Below are 20,781 nucleotides of genomic sequence, written 5' to 3' on the forward strand. Positions count from 1 at the left end.
GACAAACTAGAGTAGGACTTACACAGTGAACAGTACAATCCTGAGGAGTGCAGTAAAACAGAGGGACATGGAGATACAGATCCATAATTCCTTCAAAGTAGCAACTCAGGCAGACAGGTTCATATAGACAGCTCTTGGCACATTGGCCTTCATAAATCAGAGTATTGAGAATAGGAGTTGAAATGTTATGTTGAAGTTGTATAAAACTTGGTAAGGCCAAATTTAGAGTATTGTGTGCAGTTTTGGTCACCTACCCACAGGAAAGATATGTAAAACTCGAAAGAGTGCAGAGAATTTACATAGATATTGCTGGGCTTGAAGACCTGAGTTATAGGAAAGGGTTGGATAGGTTAGAACTTTAATCCCAGGAGCATAGGAGAATATGGTATGTTGGCCTTCATTTTAGTCAGGAATTTGAGTTCAAAAGCCACAAGGTAACGTCAGAATCTGAATCAGGTTTAATATCACCGGCATATGTTGTGAAATGTATTGTCTTTGCAGCAGCAGTACACTGCAATACATAACAATACATAATAATAGAAAAAAATGTGAATTACAGTAACTATACAGGGCCTATAAAAGCATTCACCTCCCTTGGAAATTTTCATGTTTTATCGTTTCACAGTGAATCACAGTGGATTTAATTTGGCTTTTTTGACACTGGTCAACAGGAAAAAAAACTCTTTCATGTCAAAGTGAAAACAGAGCCCTACAAACTGGTCTAAATTTATTACAATTATTAAACACAAAATAATTGATTGCATAAGTATTCACCTCCTTCAAGTTAGTATTTAGTAGATAGTCATAGTCATAGTCATACTTTATTAATCCCGGGGGAAATTGGTTTTCGTTACAGTTGCTCCATAAATAATAAATAGTAATAGAACCATAAATAGTTAAATAGTAATATGTAAATTATGCCAGTAAATTATGAAATAAATCCAGGACCAGCCTATTGGCTCAGGATGTCTGACCCTCCAAAGGAGGAGTTGTGAAGTTTGATGGCCACAGGCAGGAATGACTTCCTATGACGCTCAGTGCTGCATCTCGGTGGAATGAGTCTCTGGCTGAATGTACTCCTGTGCCCAACCAGTACATCATGTAGTGGATGGGAGACATTGACCAAGATGGCATGCAACTTAGACAGCATCCTCTTTTCAGACACCACCATGAGAGAGTCCAGTTCCATCCCCACAACATTACTGGCCTTACAAATGAGTTTGTTGATTCTGTTGGTGTCTGCCACCCTCAGCCTGCTGCCCCAGCACACAACAGCAAACATGATAGCACTGGCCACCACAGACTCATAGAACATCCTCAGCATTGTCTGGCAGATGATAAAGGACCTCAGTCTCCTCAGGAAATAGAGACGGCTCTGACCCTTCTTGTAGACAGCCTCAGTGTTCTTTGACCAGTCCAGTTTATTGTCAATTCATATCCCCAGGTATTTGTAATCCTCCACCATGTCCACACTCACCCCCTGGATGGAAACAGGAGTCACTGGTACCTTAGCTCTCCTCAGGTCTACCACCAGCTCCTTAGTCTTTTTCACATTAAGCTGCAGATATTTCTGCTCACACCATGTGACAAAGTTTCCTACCGTAGCCCTGTACTCAGCCTCATCTCCCTTGCTGATGCATTCAACTATGGCAGAGTCATCCGAAAACTTCTGAAGATGACAAGACTCTGTGCAGTAGTTGAAGTCCGAGGTGTAAATGGTGAAGAGAAAGGGAGACAAGACAGTCCCCTGTGGAGCCCGAGTGCTGCTGATCACTCTGTCGGGCACACAGTGTTGCAAGCACACGTACTGTGGTCTGCCAGTCAGGTAATCAAGAATCCATGATACCAGGGAAGCATCCACCTGCATCGCTGTCAGCTTCTCCCCCAGCAGAGCAGGGCGGATGGTGTTGAACGCACTGGAGAAGTCAAAAAGCATGACCCTCACAGTGCTCGCTGGCTTGTCCAGGTGGGCGTAGACACGGTTCAGCAGGTAGACGATGGCATCCTCAACTCCTAGCCGGGACTGGTAGGCGAACTGGAGGGGACCTAAGTGTGGCCTGACCATAGACCGGAGCAGCTCCAGAACAAGTCTCTCCAGGGTCTTCATGATGTGGGAGGTCAATGCCACCGGTCTGTAGTCATTGAGGCCGCTGGGGCGCGGCATCTTCAGCATAGGGATGAGGCAGGACGTCTTCCACAGCACAGGAACCCTCCGGAGCCTCAGGCTCAGGTTGAATACATGGCAAAGTACTCCACATAGCTGAGGGGAAAGATGCAACTTTGGTAGCAATTACAGCCTTGAGTCTGTGTGGATAGGTCTCAATTAGCTTTGCACATCTGGACACGGCAATTTTTCCCCATTCTTCTTCACAAAACTGCTCAAGCTCTGTCAGATTACATAGGTATTGTGAGTGAAGAGCCTGTTTCAAGTCCAGCCACAAATTCTCTATTGGATTCTCAATCTGGACTCTGACTTGGCCACTCCAGGACATTAATTTTGTTGTTTTTAAGTCATTCCTGAGTAGCTTTGGCTTTATACTTGGGATTATTATCTTGCTGGAAAACAAATCTTCTCCCGAGTCACAGTTCTCTTGCAGATGGCATCAGGTTTTCCCTCCAGGATTTTCTTGTATTTTTTCTACATTTATTTTACCCTCTACCTTCATAAGCCTTCTAGGGCCTGCTACAGTGAAGCATCCCCACAGCCTGATGCAGCCAGCACAATGGTAGGGATGGTGTGTTTTTGATGTGTGGTGTTTGGCTTATGCCAAACATAGCATTTAGTTTGATGGCCAAAAAGCTCAATCTTGATTTCATCAGACCATAGAACCTTCTTCCAGCTGACTTCAGAGTCCCCCAGATGCCTTCTGGCAAATTTTAGCCGAGATTTCATGAGAGTTTCTTTCCAACAGTGGCTTTCTCTTTGCCACTCTCCCATAAAGCTGGAACTGGTAAAGCACCCAGGCAACAGTTGTATGCGCAGTCTCTCCCATCTCAGCCACTGAAGCTTGTATCTCCTCCAGAGTTGTCATAGGTCTCTTGGTGGCCTCCCTCACTAGTCCCCTTCTTGCACAGTCACTCTGTTTTTGAGGATGGCCCATTCTAGACAGACATAAAGCTATGCCATATTCTTTCCATTTCTTGATGATTGACTTAACTGTACTCCAAGGGATATTCAGTGACTTGGAAATGTTCTATTCATCTCCGGACTTGTGCTTTTCAATAAGCTTTTTGTGGAGTTGCTTAGAGAGTTCTTTTGTCATCATGGTGTAATTTTTGCCAGAATACTGACTCACCAGCAGTTGGACCTTCCAGGTTCAGGTGTATTTTTACTATAATCAATTGAAACACCTTAATTGCACACAGGTCTCCAAAAACAGATCTCCATTTAAATAATAATGTGACTTCTAAAACCAATTGGCTACACCCAGTGATGACTTGGTGTGTCATATCAAAGGGGTGAATATTTTTGCAATTAATTATTTTGTGCTTTATATTTGTAATTAATTTAGATCATTTTGTAGAGACCTGTTTTCTCTTTGTTGTGAATGAGTGTGTGTGCATTTGTGTGTGTGTGTGTGTGTGTGTGTGTACGCGCGCAGAACAGTTAAATAGGTAGTGCAAAAAATAGAAATAAAAAAGTAGTGAGGTAGTGTTTATTTCTGATCGTTTCATTATAGGAAGAATGAGGAAGCTTTAGAGAGGGTACAGAGGAGATTTACAGGATGCTGTCTGGCTTGGAGAGCATGTCTTATGAGGAAAGGTTGAGTGAGCTTGGGACTTTCTCTTTGGAGCAAAGGAGGACGAGACGTGACTTGACAGAGGTGTACAAGATGACAAGAGGCATAGATCAACTGGACAGCCAGAGACTTTTTCGCAGTGTAGAAAGGGTTAATATGAGGGGGAATCATTTTAAGCTGATTGGAGGAAGTATAGAAGGAATGTCAGAGGTAAGTATTTAACACAGAGAGTGCTGGGTGTGTGAAACCACCCAAGGGCATTTAAGAAACTCTTAGTTAGGCACATGGATGATAGAAAAATGGAGGGCTATGTGAGAGGGAACGGAAGAGTTAATTGAGCTTAGAATAGGTTAAAAGATCAGCACAACATTATGGGCTGAAGGACCAGTACTGTGCTGTAGTGTTCTATTCGCTATATACAGATTCTGTCCTGTGTCTCTCCACCTCTGGAGACATGTTTGTGCCTAGACTCACACAAGAAGTGAACTGTGGTCAGAGGACTGTAAGAACCCATTGTTCTTCAGGAAGATGGTAAAGGGGCTTTGACTGGAGGGCAGAAATAACATTTAGTAGAAAAACCCCTCACCGAGCAATATCAGCGTCAAAGGATGAGACAGCGGGTTTGAGGCGCTGGTAACGGCGGATGAAAGAATCTTTGTTGATCTCCCAGATCTCACGGTAGGTATCCCAGGTTTTCAAATAGTTCTGAAGGTTGGAGGCATTGGTTGCCATGCCGTTGCTGATCTGAGCTTGGATCTTCTTAATCTCCTCATCATGCTCTGCAAGAACAAGATGCATTACATCATCAACAATTATTTTGCACCTTTCTCATTGTGAAATCTCCTGAGATCCACCACTGGAGTGCAAGCAGATGCTTGGGTGTATGATCAAAGGGTCAGTTAGGGAGACAGAATTTAGAAGGATGTTGCTAGGACTTGAGGAACTGAGGTACAGGAAAAGGTTGAATAGGTTACGACTTCATTCCCTAGGGTGTAAATTAAAGAGGGGAGATTTAATAGAGGTAGACAAAATTATGAGGGGTGTAGACAGGGTAAATGTAAGCAGGCTTTTTCCACTGAGGTTTGGTGAAACTAGAACTAGAAGTCATGGTTTAGGGGGTGAAAGGTAAAATACTTAAGAGGAAACTTCTTCGCTCAGAGGGTGGTGCAAGTGTGGTATGAGCTGCTAGCAGAAGTAGTGCAAGCTGGTTCAATTTCAACATTTAAGAGAAATTTGGATAGGTACATAGATGGGAGAAGTATGGAGGACGATTGTCCAGGTGCGAGTCAATGGGAGTAGACAGAATAACAGTTCAGTATGGACTAGATGAGCCAAAGGGTCTGTTTCTGTGCTACAATGCTCTATGACTCAAGGTGCCAAGAGATGACAAAAAGGCAGGATGGGAATTTCAGACGTAGCCAGTGGAGTCCCCATTGAAGTAGAGACTCTGCAGGAAATCACATCTGAAGGAGCAAGGAAATCCAAAGTACAAAACATACAAGAAACTTGCTCCCAATTCCTCTCTACGTATCAGAAAGATAGTCTATTTGTGTATGGTTTGGCTTAGTGAGTTGTGGGCATGCTATGTTGGCACAGGAAACATTTCAACACTTGTGGGCTGCCCCCAGCACATTTTAAGACTGTGTTAGTCTTTGACACAAGTGAAGCATTTTCACTTTATGTTTTGATGAATATGCGACAAGTTAATTTTTTATCTTAATTATTAAACAATAACACACACTGCTGAATGTTACATAACACCAACATACTGTATTTATACCAAATGGAAATTAAATGATGATTGGCACAGCCACACGGGTTATTATTTCTCACTGTAGATGTGCACATCTCCATAAAACACCCTAAAACATAGGAGCAAAATTGGGCCATTCAGTCCAACAAGTCTACTCTGCCATTCGATCATGACTGATTTATTATCCCTCTCAACTCCATTCTCCTGCCTTCTTTGATGTCCTTACTAATGAAGAACCAATCAACTTCCACTTTAAATATACTGAATGACGCCCTCCACAGCCATCTGTTGCAATGAATTCCACAGATTCACCAACCTCTGGTGAAAGAAGTTTCCTCTCATCTCTGTTCTAAAGGAATGTTCTTGTATTCTGAGGCTATGGTCTCTGGTTCTATACTTACCGACAATTGAAAGCATCCTCTCCATGTCCATTCTATCTAGGCTTTGAATATTTGATAGGTTTCAATGCTGCATTCTTCAGAACTCTGGTGAATACTGACCCAGGGCTATCAAACACTCCCGTTACATTAACTCCTTCGTTATCAGAATATTTTGCGTAAACCTCCTCTGGACCCTCTCCAATGCCAGCACACCTTTTCTCAATGAGGAGCCCAAAACTGCTCACAATACTCCATATGAGAAATAGTGACACATCCTCCTGCCATATGATCTCACAAACTCTTACATGTTGTGATATAATACGTAACATGATGGAATCTCAGGCTATGATGTATTGTGGTGCAATATTTCATGGTGTAATAATGAAGAGACAGATGTTGTGGAGGACCCATGGTAGTGAGGAAGTGGAGGTCTCGTGGCCTCTGCTTACCAATGTTTAAGATGATAGATTGCAGAGTAGATTTCCTCTGGGTCAGAAGTTCTGGTATACGCTTGAAGACACTGAGGGAGTTCTTAATCTGATTGCTAATGTGGTTGACACAATTGGCAAGTTTAGAAAGTGTAGGCGAGAACTCCACCTAAATGAATCAGAATCAGGTTTATGATCACTGACATATGTCATGAAACTTGTTGTTTTGCAGCAATATGCAAAATATACTAACAATTATAATAAGAAATATATATTAAAAAAGATAAATAAATAGTGTAAAAAGAGAGCAAATTTAATGAGGTAGACTTTACAGGGTCACTGTCCATTCAGAAATCTGATGGCAGAGAGGAAGAAGTTGTTCCTGAAATGTTGAGCGTGTGTCTTCAGGCTCCTGTACCTCCTCTCTGATGGTAATAATGAGAAGAGGGCATACCCTGGGTAGCAGGGGTCTTTAATAATGGATACCGTCTTCTTGAGGTATTACCTTTTGAAGATCTCCTCGATGGTGGGTTATCTAATGCCCATGATGGAGCTGGCTAAGATCAAAACTTTCTACTGCTGCTTTTAATCCTGTGCAGCAGCTCCTCCATTCCAGATGGTGATGCAACCAGTAAGAATGATCTCCATGATATAATATCAGAGAAGATCAGAAATAGGATATGAACAAGTGTAGAATACCAGGCCATTGTCACAGGACAAGGCTTGCAAACTCTGATCATTTTCAATTCACCCCTTCGCTCCAGTGAGCACCCAATCTGTCCATTCCTACCTTGTAACTGAGATGCTCCAATCAACAGGCAACAACCGCAGGGAATCTCTGCATGATTTCCAGTCCAGTCAGCTACTTCCAGTGGTGTAGCAACTGGAACAGCACATAAATTTTAGCTGTAGCCGAGCCAATATTTTCTCAACTTGTCAGGTGACATCCCAGCTCTGATATTCTGTGCCACAACTGATGAAGGCCTTCGTTACCACCCAATCCACCTGTGCTGCCACCTTCTGGGAGTTATGAACGTAGAATACAGATCACAGAAAATTAAAGCACAATACAGGCCCTTCAGCCCACAATGATGTGCCAACCTTTTAACCTGTTCTTGTATAGAGAAAGTTCTATATTGACCAGAAGCTCTGCATTGATAGAGATGTACAAGATGATGATAGGAAGCCTGCTAAGAGGGGACTGCCAGAGGCTTTTACCCAAAGTGGAAAAGGGTTTAGTTTTAAGGTGATTGGAGGAAAGTTGTCATGTAGGTTGATAGGGTTCTTAAGAAGACATATGGTGTTTTGGCCTTCATCAGGGATTGAGTTCAAGAGCCATTAGGTAATATAAAATCCAAGTTAGACCACACTTGAATAGCGTGTTCAGTTCTAGTCAGCTTGGTCATAGTGGCCTCTCCGAGTCAAACAATGGTGTAATTGTTTATCCTCGACATCTTTTTTATGATTGCAGGACACTGATGGATATTAAGAACATCGAGTAATTCAGGTTTACCCCACTAGCACATTGCTGAATAGTGGCAGATCTGGACCTGTTGCGTACCATGTCATCACCTGAACTTGTTGCATATCATTGATGTGCGAAGATGGTGAGCGGTCCCACAAACAGTGCAAATCATTGTCTTGGACATTTTTATTGTGAACACGAGAACCTGCTGTTCATTGGTCAGTGCATTCCACTAGTTCAAAAAGGTGGCATCCATCATTATCACCCAGGACATGCCCTGTGCTCATTGCCACCATCTGGTAGGAGGTTCATTGGCGAGATTGATGCCAGGGGAGCTGCATTACCTTGGTTGTTGCATGGACCAGGCCCCCATGCCACGGTGTCGCCTGTCGCAGCCACCCAGGAGATAAGACGCCAGAGGCAGTACTGGGTTGGGGGCTGGCCCCTCCTGTTGGTACTGCCCTCCAGTGTTCACTTCATGGAAGACAAGCTGGACTGTGCCCAAATAAACTCTTCTTGAGCTTTCAGCCAGGTACAGGTATCAATTTTAACTAAGGTTTCAATAACAAACTCTGTCACCAGACTAGACATGCCCAGGCATCATCCCTGAAATCAAAAATCAGATGGCAGAGGGGAAGAAACTATTCCTGAATCACTGACTGTGTGCCTTCAGGCTCTTGTACCTCCTACCTGAAGGTAGCAATGACAACAGGGCATGTCCTAGGTGATGGGGGTCCTTAATGATGGATGCTGCCTTTTTGAGGCATCGCTCCTTGAAGATATCCTGGATACAACAGAAACTACTGCCAATGATAAATCTGACTAAGTTTACAACTCTCTGAATCCTGGGCAGTAGCCCCAACATACCCCCCATACCAGACAGTGATTCAGCCAGTTAGAATGTTCTCCATGGTATATCGGTTTGCAATATAAATACAAAGTTCAAAGTAACATGTATTATCAGAGTACATACATGTGACCACATACAACACCAAGATTCTTTTTCTGTGGGCATACTCAGCAAATGTATAGAAGAGTAACTGTAAACAGGATCAGTGGACAACAAACTATGCAAAGATAAATATAAATAAATAGCAATAAATAACGAGCATGAAATAACAAGATAAAGAGTCCTTAAAATGAGACCATCAGTTGTGGGAACACCAAAAATAGAATGAATGTAGTTATCCACTTTTGTGCAAGAGCCTGATGGTTGAGGGGTAGTAACTGTTCTTGAACTTAGTGGTGTGAGTCCTGAGGCACCTGTACCTTCTACCTGATGGCAACAGCGAGAAAAGAGCATGACCTGGGTGGTGAGCATCTTTGATGATGAATTTTGCTTTTCATGTAGATGTGCTCAATGGTTGGGAGGGTTTTCCCTGTGATGTACTGGGCCAAGTTGATGATCTTTTGTAGGATTTTCTACTCGAAGGCATTGGAGCTGCCATACCAACCCATGAACTGATACATATATATATATAATACACATTTGATTCTATATGCGCTTTAACCTCCAACTTTATATTTACATAATTCTTTATTCTTCATAGATGCTGAATGTTAAACACAATATATTCTGCAGATGCTGGAGATCTTGAGCAGCACACACAGATGCTGGAGGAACTCAGCAGGTCAGGCAGCATCTCTGGAGAGTCCCGATTGTTAGAGTGATATTTTGGGTAGATGATTTGTTTACACTTAAATGACTTTGGCCACCAGACTTCTATTTGACAAAGTACTGTGGATTGAGTCCACAACAATGCGCTTCCTAAAAGGTGTGAATACCAGATGCTTCTGGCGCTGTAGTTTGACCTGATGCTGTAGTTTCGAAGACAGTATTATCTATACATTATAAATATTAATAGTCTTCTATGTTAGCACGGGAAATGCCAAATAAATGTATCGTGGACTTAACTTGCATTCCTAAAGGCTGTGGATACTAACCCAGACATGTTAGCGTCGGAAGGAAAGGATGGTGTGAAATTTTGTATGTAGCTTCAATAGGAAACATTGTCTATGCATTGTCTATAACTTTTTAAGTAGCAATTGCCTTTGTGTTCAGCATATAAATATCGAGCCCACATTGGGCTAGCAGACCTTTCTACCGAAAGCGTCTCCAGTCGTATGATAAAGAAGCTGCTTTGTATCTACCAGTGACTGTCTCTCTGGTGATTTCATCCACCCCACAACACTAGTGAACTGTTTATTCCTTCAAATAATTGTTGAATGTTGTTTCTTTTTATTGCATGTTGCATCAACACACAACAGCAAATTCCTAATACATGTAAATGTATAATGGCGAATAAAGATGATCCTTGATAGGAAACATAGAAACATAGAAAATAGGTGCAGGAGTAGGCCATTCGGCCCTTCGAGCCTGCACCGCCATTTATTATGATCATGGCTGATCATCCAACTCAGAACCCCGCCCCAGCCTTCCCTCCATACCCCCTGATCCCCGTAGCCACAAGGGCCATATCTAACTCCCTCTTAAATATAGCCAATGAACTGGCCTCAACTGTTTCCTGTGGCAGAGAATTCCACAGATTCACCATTCTCTGTGTGAAGAAGTTTTTCGTAATCTCAGTCCTAAAAGGCTTCCCCTTTATCCTCAAACTGTGACCCCTTGTTCTGGACTTCCCCAACATTGGGAACAATCTTCCTGCATCTAGCCTGTCCAATCCCTTTAGGAGTTTATACGTTTCAATCAGATCCCCCCTCAATCTTCTAAATTCCAACGAGTACAAGCCCAGTTCATCCAGTCTTTCTTCATATGAAAGTCCTGCCATCTCAGGAATCAATCTGGTGAACCTTCTTTGTAGTCCCTCTATGGCAAGGATGTCTTTCCTCAGATTAGGGGACCAAAACTGCACACAATACTCCAGGTGTGGTCTCACCAAGGCCTTGTACAACTGCAGTAGTACCTCCCTGCTCCTGTACTTGAATCCTCTTGCTATAAATGCCAGCATACCATTCGCCTTTTTCACTGCCTGCTGTACCTGCATGCCCACTTTCAATGACTGGTGTATAATGACACCCAGGTCTCGTTGCACCTCCCCTTTTCCTAATCGGCCACCATTCAGATAATAATCTGTTTTCCTATTTTTGCCACCTAAGTGGATAACTTCACATTTATCCACATTAAATTGCATCTGCCATGAATTTGCCCACTCACCCAACCTATCCAAGTCACTCTGCATCCTCTTAGCATCCTCCTCACAGCTAACACTGCCACCCAGCTTCATGTCATCCGCAAACTTGGAGATGCTGCATTTAATTCCCTCATCCAAGTCATTAATATATATTGTAAACAACTGGGGTCCCAGCACTGAGCCTTGCGGTACCCCACTAGTCACCACCTGCCATTCTGAAAAGGTCCCGTTTATTCCCACTCTTTGCTTCCTGTCTGCTAACCAATTCTCCATCCACATCAATACCTTACCCCCAACACATCGAAGGGGACACAAAGACAGGGCCAGGATCTGCCCTTCGTTTCTGGATTATCACCACTCGAGAAACTGGATCCTCTCACTCTCCCTGACCAAATCCCTCCAACATTGATTCAATTTGACTCACGGTTCACTGCACAAGAAGCTCACTCACCTCAAACCCAAGCTGGCCACTGAGCTGTGAAATTGCATACCTTTCCTGGAGTGCTGTCCTGGAGAACCACCAGGACCCTGAACAGTGCGTTGGGTGTGGATTTGGGATCACCATTGATGGCCTTGGAGAGCTCCAGCAGTGACCGCTTAATGTTCAGTCTGAAGGATTCTTCCACCAACCGATCAACCTTCTTGGCATAATTTGACCAATAATGCTGCACCTGAGAGAGTGAAAAAATAAGGTCCATGGACAGGCTCTAAGCTCACTCATTTATAATGTTTACCTTTCAATGGGCATGTGATAGATAGAAGCAGCACACAGGTCAGGCAGCATCTATGGAGGGAAATAAACGCTACAGCACAGTGCAGGCCTTTTGGCCCATGATGTTTTGCCAGCCTTATAACCTCCTCTATAAGGGAAGTACAATAACATTTAAAAGGCACTTTCCTACATAGATAGGAAAGGTTCAGAGGGATATGATGGGTAAAGATAGAGTGAATGCAAGCAGGCTTTCTCCACTGAGTCTAGGGGAGAAAAAAACCAGAGGACATGGGTTAAGGGTGAAGGGGGAAAAGTTTAAAGAGAATGGGGGGCTTCTTCACACACAGAGTGGTGGGAGTGTGGAATGAGCTGCCAGATGAAGTGGTAAATGCGGGCTCACTTTTAACATTTAAGAAAAACTTGGACAGGTACATGGATGGGAGGTGTATGGAGGAATATGGTCCAGGTGCAGGTCAGTGGGACTAGGCAGAAAAATGGTTCGGCACAGCCAAGAAGGGCCAAAAGGCCTGTTTCTGTGCTGTAATGTTCTATGGTTCTATGAGCCAAACACATCGATCCGTACAGTACAGTACAGGCCTTTTGGTCCACGATGTTGTGCCAATCTTATAACTTACTCTAAGATCAATCTAACCCTTCTCTTCCACATAGCCGTTCATTTTTCTATCATCTATTTTTTGAGCCAAGACCATTCATCAGGACTTGTGTTTATGATAGATAGAAAGAAGAAGTGCAGCTGGGCAGGAGGAGAAGATGACGGCGCGACGCAGTGCGCGCAGCTCTCTGGTGAAATGATATTGTATTTGTAAGTAGGATGCCATGCACAATTCTGATTTGATGAAGACAGACATGAGAAGCAGAGGAACATCTGGAGAAATTTCTGAAATGCCCGGTTCGCTGCCACTGCTACTGTGCGATCGAGAATCTCCGGAGGGAAGGCCCCAAAATCCCCAGCTTTGCCTGCTGCTGGCGACCGAGGCTGAGGTCGAAGCGTTCAGCAGAAATGGTGCTCGGTACTCGGTGTCGGAGGGCTGATCAGAGCTCGAAGTTTTCGGACGACTCAGAGTCGGACTGTGGTCGGGCATGGCAGGAAGAGTTTTCTTTCTTCTCCCGTCTGCGTGAGATGTGGGACTTTCAAAGGACTTTGAATTTTTTTACTGTGCCATGGCCTGTTCTTCATCAAGTTATGGTATTGTTGCACTGTTGTAACTATATGTTATAATTATGTGGTTTTGTTAGTTTTTCAGTCTTGGTCTGTCCTGTGTTTCTGTGATATCACACCGGAGGAATATTGTATCATTTCTTAATGCATGCATTACTAAATGACAATAAAAGGGGACTGCATGTCCTCATAATCTAATCTAATAACTGTGGGAAAGCAGCTTGGCATGAGCTAGATGGGCCAAAGGGCCTGTTTCTGTGCTTTAGTGCTCTGTGACTCTAACAATTAACAGTACTGGTAATTAACTTAGGGAATTTACATCAGTGTTTCTAAAGTTCTCTGTATAAATTCATTCTACGAAACAGCAAGAGAGGGACTGGGGCCAAATACAGTCATAATGTGCCAAGTGGTCTCATAAAATGCCATAACCCTCTGTCAGTAAACAGAGCAATGACCACTAGCTTTACACTGTGATACTTTTTCTTGAAAGCCCAGCCTCTCATGAGATTCCACCACCAAGCTTTTCATTCCTATTATAGTGATTGCCCGCAACCACCCATTATTGCGACAGGCTCCCTGAATAATGGGGCCCACCACAACGGGACCCAGTCTGGTCAGCACCACTCCATCCAGATCTCAACCTTCTCTGAGTGCACAGTTGTGCCCAGTGTCGATCTCTTGTTGCTCTCCAAGCTGTGGTCAGCTAAAGGCACGTACTATCAGGGGGCATTTCTCCTCTGTTCCAGAAACCAGCTGCTTCTAAGTCACACAGACTGCATCATTTTTAAATCAATAGTGTATATAAATATTCATAGTAAAATTACTTACAAGAATAAATAGTGCAATGCCTTTTCATTCTTGCATTCATAAACAAGACATTAAACAGTGTTCTGTTACCCTCCTTAAAACCAATAGGACTGTTACCACTCATGTGGCCCCCTGGGGTGGTACACTACTGCAATAATTCCTCACCTAACCTGGTCCCTTCTTCTCCAGAAGCAGAAGAACTTTACACTGTGGTCCTGCCCCACCGAACCACTGCAGTGTGCTCCAAGCTTCAGTGCATCTCACACCAGGTCCTCCTGCAGCCTGGAATGTGTTAGTTACAGACATCTTGATGTGCTGGCAGACCAACTGGTTTGGGACAGCCCAAACCATGTCTTTCACCAAGTTGTTGATCTTCTAGCAGCACTTGATCTCCATGTGTATGTGTACCCTGGAGACAGCCCATCCTCTATCAAGCAGTTGCTCAGGACGAACCATGACACAGAAAAATGCATCATTTGCACTAACCACCAGCACAACCTAGACATGTGCCGAGGGCAGCCACAAGTGTCGCCAACATAGCATGCCCACAATACTCGGGAGAACAACACAGAAAACACAAGCAACACAACAACAGCAGCAAAACAAGCCCCATTCCTCCTTCCCACCCACCCACCCACCCACACACAGGTAGATTTCCAAAGCCAGGACAGGCCTCTAACAGTCTCAGGTCTCTGACTTGCCAGTGGACTTCAGACTTGTAGACCCATGGCTATGATTCACTTGTCATCATTGCTTTATAGGCATCCGTTAGTCTCGTGAGACCATGGATTTGCGCCTTGGAAGGTTTCCAGGGTGCAGGCCTGGGCAAGGTTGTATGGAAGACCGGCAGTTGCCCATGCTGCAAGTCTTCCCTCTCCACGCCACCGATGTTGTCCAAGGGAAGAGCATTAGGACCCATACAGCTTGGCACCGGTGTCATCGCACAGCAATGTGTGGTTAAGTGCCTTGATCAAGCACACAATACGCTGCCTCAGCTGTGGCTCGAACTAGCGACCTGCAGATCACTAGACCAACGCCTTAACCACTTGGCCACGCGCCAACACATCATTGCTATTAATATGGATAATAGAAAGATGGAGGGTAACGTAGGGTTAGATCGATCTTGGAGTAGGCCAGAAGTGGGCCAAAAGGCCTGTACCGTGTAATGTTCTATGTTCTAAACCTTTGCTGAACCATGCTACAAACAAATTCCATTTTGTGGAGACCAGGATGCTCACAATGTTCCAGCCACGGCAGACAAACCCTTTGGCCCTGTCCTAGGAATGATATGCAGTGTATGGTCATAAACCACAAGACCCCCCCCCCCCACTTCCACCACCATATACTGGCCTTGTTTTACTCATTTGCCTTGCTTTCTTCTGCTTTAAATTATGCGGTCATAAGGCTCACTGAGCTGCTGTGCACTGGTTCCCCAGAATTACACAGTGGTCTCCCTGGATTCCCTCATGATCCTATGGATCAGCTTTGGGAATGGCAGGTTGTCTGAAATACTTTAGGAATGGAAATCAAGATGGCAACAAACAGTGGTCTCTGTTGAGTTGTATTTTAGGTTAGTAGGGATGGCTTTGAGGACAGAAAGGGGAGTTAGGGGTTTTGCAGCTCTGATGTGGAGGAAATTGAGATCAAGCCAGAGTCAAAGCCTCCACCTTGTGCTTGAAAGCCCACAACATAATCCCGGGACACTTCAAAATCCATTTATTATCAATGTATGTATATATTATCCAACCTTGACATCCATCTGTGAAGGCTCTCAGTCATCCAGCTCATTGTATATCAAGCAACTGGGCTTGCTGTGTTGTCGAGAAGACGTTTCGCCCCTCATCCGAGATACTTCTTCGGTTCTGATCCATGGTGGGTAATTTTGCAGTTTATAAACTCAGTGAGTTGTTTAAAGGTATACAATCATATGAGGGTCACTAAGAGTCTTAAAGGTAATGAGAGGGTCATTCATCTTATCTTTGGATGAATGAAGGTGTGAACTACTGTGGAAATGCTGGGGTAGAGATGTTAGGACTGCATTATAAGTACCTACAAACACGCTTAGACAGCTGGTTGTGGATTACAGGAGGAATGGAGACGGGCTAACCCCTATTGACATCAATGGATCTGGGGTTGAGAGGGTAAACAGCTTTAAATTCCTCAGCATCCACATCACCGAGGACCTCAACAGTGCCTCTTTCACCTCAGACGGTTGAGGAAGTCTGGTATGGGTCCCCAAATCCTAAGAACTTTCTACAGGGGCACAATTGAGAGCATTCTGATTGGCTGTATCACTGCCTGGTATGGGAACTGTATCGCAGGATTCTGCAGAGAGTGGTGCAGACTGCCCAGCGCATCTGCAATTGTGAACTTCCCATGATTCAGGACATTTACAAAGACAGGTGTGGAAAAAGGGCCCGAAGGATCATTGGGGACCCGAGTCACCCCAACCACAATCTACTCCAGCTGCTACTATCCAGGAAATGGTACCTCAGCATAAAAGCCAGGACCAACAGGCTCCGGGACAGTTTCTTCCACCAAGCCATCAGACTGATTAACTCATTTTGATTTGAGTGTATTTCTATGTTACATTGACACTTCTATTTATTATGAGCTATTATAAATTACTATGATTGCACACTGCACATTTAGATGGAGACATAACGTAAAGATTTTTACTCCTCGTGTATGTGAAGGTTATAAGAAATAAAGCCAATTCAATTCAATACTTACAATGCAGTCCTAACATCTCTACCCCGGTGTCTCCACAACAGTTCACACCTCCATTCATGCAAAGATAAGACTAATGACCCTCTCTATGACTCTTAACAACCCTCATATGATTGCTATACCTTTAAACAGCTCACTGAGTTTATAAACTGGAATATTACCCACCATGGATCAAAACTGAAGAAGCCTCGCAGATGAGTGGCAAAAACTCATCGAGATAACACAGCAAGTCCAGTTGCTTTGAATTACTATTGCTTAAAAAACCTTGAGATCCATCTCCTTAAATGCAGCCATGAAACAAGAAACCCAAAAGAACCCATTAAAAAAAAGACCAACAAACACTCAATGCACAGAGAAAGAGAAAACACAAATTGTACAAACAATAAAAGCAACAGCATTCCGAAGGCAGTTGATATCGGGTGGGCAGACCAGTGTGGATGAGGGCTGCTGACATCCTGTTCCCAAGTGTGTCAGTGGGTTCCAGATTTGGAGTTCCATGCAGGCAGGGGACATGAGGTCCACTGTTTCCCTGGGTATGCAAATTGGTGAGACTGCAGTTTGAGGGCTAGTGTTGGGTTCCCATGATTGGCAAGTCCAGAGATTGAGGCCCAGTGTTTGGTGACTGGCAGCTCCAGGTGTTGAGGCCAATGATCAAGGCCCGAGGGTTAATCAGGAATTCTGGAAGTGGATGCTACTTGGCCGGAGCCTTGATTGTGCAAATCTGTGCAAGACCACTGGAGACTGAAGGCCGACAACGACTTACCCTGTGTTTGGAGGACTGAGTGTGTGGGTGGGAAGGAGGAACAGAGCTTGTTTTCCCCTTAATGCTTTGTTGCTTGTTGTGTTCTGTTTTTGTTGTGTCATATGTTGTTGTGCCAAACTTGGTGGGCATGCTATACTGGTACTGGTAGGCGTGGTAACACTTCAGGGCTTCCCTAGCATGCCCTTAAGTGTGTTGTTTGTAAATACGAACAATGCACTCCACTCTGTGTTTTGAGGCACATGTGATAAATAAATCTGAACCTTGTCTACTCTGGAGGTTGTGTCACATGCCCTCTAAACTCTAACCTTTCCTTTTCCTCATTTCCCTGATCATGATGAGCTAACAATCCCAAATCGGGTGGGATTGTTCTCCGGTTGAGCGGGATCATTCCCAAATTGGGCGGGACTATTCCCAAATTGGGTGGGATTGTTCACAGGTCAGGCAGGATTGTTTACTGTTATAGTTTATAGTGGCATGAGATCGTAGCTGTTAGTGCAATTGTTTTATGGAACCAGCGATCACCAATTAGGATTCAATTCCCGCCATTGCCTAAAGGATTTTGTACATTCGCCCCATGACCACATGGGTTTCTTCCAGGTGTTCCAGTTTCCTCCTATATTTAAAAAATATGCAGGCTAGTAAGTTGTGAGCATATTATGATGGTGCCAGAAGTGTGGCAACAATTGTGGGCTGCCCACCATAATCCTCACTGATTTGATCTGATGCAAACAACACACTTCACTCTATGTTTTGCTATATATGTGACAAATAAAGCTAATCTTAAAATCTCTTTACCTTTATAACAGTGGCTAGAAGCCATCTCCCCCCACCCCCCCCCCACGGCTTTGGAATCTCAGGACAGCAGGGAGCTTATGCTGAGGGAAGGGATCTGGGGAATGTCAAAGAAACTCACCTCATATCCATCATTCTTGAAGACAAGGTACGTTTGTCGCATGATAGCCACAATCTCGCTGTGTATGTTTAGGAGCTTGGACTGGACGTGCTCCTGGTGGACATGCTGTGCTTCTTGGAAGTCCCTATCGCTGTATGTGCGCTTGTTGTCAATGTGCACCAGCAGCAAGTCGCTCATTTGGTAGGCGTACTTCTGGATCTGCAGACTCGCGGCCTTGTACTCGTCAAACGTCAGCTGCAGCTGCTCGGGAACAAGGGAACATTCAGGGTTCTTTAACATCAGCAAAGAAATATCACTACTTTCCTTGACTGAGGACAGGCTTGGTAGTTAGTAGAGTGGAAGTCGTGACAAGGCAAGGTTTTAGTTAATGGCCAGGTAAGATAACGTACAGATATAAACAATAAGATTGAAAATCTTATTTTTAATAAGAACATTTACAAAGACAATACCGGGACATGAGAACTTGAGTTCTAGTGAAAAGTTGAATAGGTTAGGATTTTATTACCTGGAGCATAGGAGAATGAAGTGAGATTTGATAGAGATATACAAATTATGAAGGTAACTGCAAGTAGGCTTTTCTACTGAGGTTGGGTGAGACTAGAACTAAAAGTCATATCATCATCATTATGTGCTGTGTCATATGACATTGGCGATCATGGTCTTTCCATAACCATGACTGTTCTTGTCAAATTTTTCTATAGAAGTGGTTTGCCATTGCCTTCTTCAGGGCAGCATCTTTACAAAACAGGTGACCCCAGCCATTATCAATACTCTTCAGAAATTGTGTGCCTGGCGTCAGTGATCTCATAACCAGGACTTGTGATATGCTTCACCTGTTCATACGACCATCCACCACCTGCTCCCATGGCTTCACATGACCCTAAGCAGGGGGCTAAGCAGGTGCTACAGCTTGCCTAAGAATGACCTGCAGACTCATGGAGGGAAGGAGCACTTTCACCCTCCTTTGGCAGAGACAATCTCCACTCCACCATTCTAAAAGTCTTATATTAAGGGTGAAAGGTAAAATATTTAAGAGGAAACTTCTCTCAGAGGGTGATGCAAGTGTGGTATGAGCTGCCAGTGGGAGTGGTGAATGTGGGTTTAATTTCAACTTTTAAGAGAAGTTTGGATAAGTACATGGACGGGAGGGGTACAGAAGACTATGGTCCAGGTTCAGGTTGATGGGACTAGGCAGAACAATTGTCCTGCACGGACTGGATGGGTTGATGTGCTGTAGTGCTCTGTGACTCTATAGCGTGTCATCAACCCAGGCAAGAAAGATTGTTGAAGAGCATAGTTAGCATGGTTTCCCTTTGTTTAGCAGAGAACTGGAGCCATTTGGCATACCGAGACAAGATAAGGATGCAAATTAAGGACTCTAGGGTGACACTTACTATTGATCAGTTACTTTACTAATTCTGAAATATTATCGGCCTTGATTGAATAGATTCTTTTGCTTACTAATACCTGTATCACAGAGGTGTGATTGGTGATTGATTATGCAAATAAGGAATTTGAACATACAAAGGTTCCTAAATCAAAGTTGCTGGTGAACGCAGCAGGCCAGGCAGCATCTCTAGAAAGAGGTACAGTCAACATTTCGGGCCGAGACCCTTCGTCCTGGTGCTGCATTCACCATCAACTTTGATGTGTGTTGCTTGAATTTCCAGCATCTGCAGAATTCTTCGTGTTAAGGTTCCTAAATGTTCAGTATCTCTATACAACTAGTCAGTTCTGTATAAAAGTGGCATCTCTAGGTTGTAACTTTAGTATGGTTTGATGGCAGGGATCGGGTCAGGAATGTTCACACCGCGACCCTGTTAATCTGAAAGGAGACCAATCTTGACATTACACGCCAGACCAAGTGATCCAGCGGGTAGTAAAAGGATAAACCCGCGACCCACTGGAAATCATGAAAATCGTTAGCCACAACATCGAAGGCTTCAGCCACAGTAAAGCAGAAATCCTGGCAAACTTAAAACCGGACATCTTGTGTATACAAGAAACTCATAGGCTGAACAACCAACCCCATGTGCCAGGAATGCACTTGGCTATTGACACCCCTAGCCAAACTTACGGAAGTGCAATCTTTGTTAAAGATAAATCTACAGTAATGAGCACAGCAAACATCCAAGCTGGCTCAATGGAACTTCTGAAAGTTGAAACAAAAACACATAAATATCATCTCAGTCTACAAACCCCCTAATGAACCATTCATGTGGCCACCTAACCTAGATCTCCAGGACAAAATGTACCCCATTATTGGTGACTTTAATAGCCATAGCATCAACTGGGGATACGAAGATGACGATGCAGATGGAGAAGAAGTTGTATCATGGACTCTAAACAACAGCCTTGAGCTACTATATGATTCAAAGAACACCCCTACCTTCACTAGTGCCAGATGGAGAAAAGGATACAACCCAGACCTTGCTTTTGTTACCTTGGCAAGCTCCAACCTCTTCCCACGAACAGTCCTCCAACATATACCCAAATCCCAACATCGTCCAGTCCAGGTAGAATCCCTTCCAGTTCTGAGATCTGTACCATCAAAGTACTTAGCAAGATTTAGCCTGAGAAAAGCGAATTGGACATCTTTCGCAGAATCCCTCGATCAACTTATCGATACCATACCACCAGAACCTGATCATTATGATGAATTTGTCTGACTAATCTGGAAAGTAGCACAGCAGAACATACCTACAGACTGCAGAACCAAATACATTCAGGGATTGACTAATGATATCAAGCAAAGTTA

The 20,781-nt window shown here is 43.9% G+C and overlaps 1 protein-coding gene and 1 long non-coding RNA gene across 4 annotated transcripts in view; one reads left to right on the forward strand and one right to left on the reverse strand.

The window, feature by feature from the left end:
• Positions 1-20,781, reverse strand: part of dnah2 (dynein, axonemal, heavy chain 2) — a 503,144-nt gene that overhangs the window by 357,669 nt on the left and 124,694 nt on the right. The window contains exons 17-20 of the mRNA XM_063048700.1: positions 18,024-18,263; positions 11,410-11,589; positions 6,323-6,470; positions 4,327-4,519 (exon numbers count right to left, since the gene is read on the reverse strand). Coding sequence (XP_062904770.1) covers positions 4,327-4,519; positions 6,323-6,470; positions 11,410-11,589; positions 18,024-18,263 — 761 coding nt within the window. The remainder of the gene's footprint in view (positions 1-4,326; positions 4,520-6,322; positions 6,471-11,409; positions 11,590-18,023; positions 18,264-20,781) is intronic.
• Positions 1-20,781, forward strand: part of LOC134346884 (uncharacterized) — a 97,378-nt gene that overhangs the window by 53,355 nt on the left and 23,242 nt on the right. The window lies entirely within an intron of this gene.

The sequence above is a fragment of the Mobula hypostoma genome, chromosome 5 (assembly GCF_963921235.1).
Source record: "Mobula hypostoma chromosome 5, sMobHyp1.1, whole genome shotgun sequence".
Lineage (NCBI taxonomy): Eukaryota > Metazoa > Chordata > Chondrichthyes > Myliobatiformes > Myliobatidae > Mobula > Mobula hypostoma.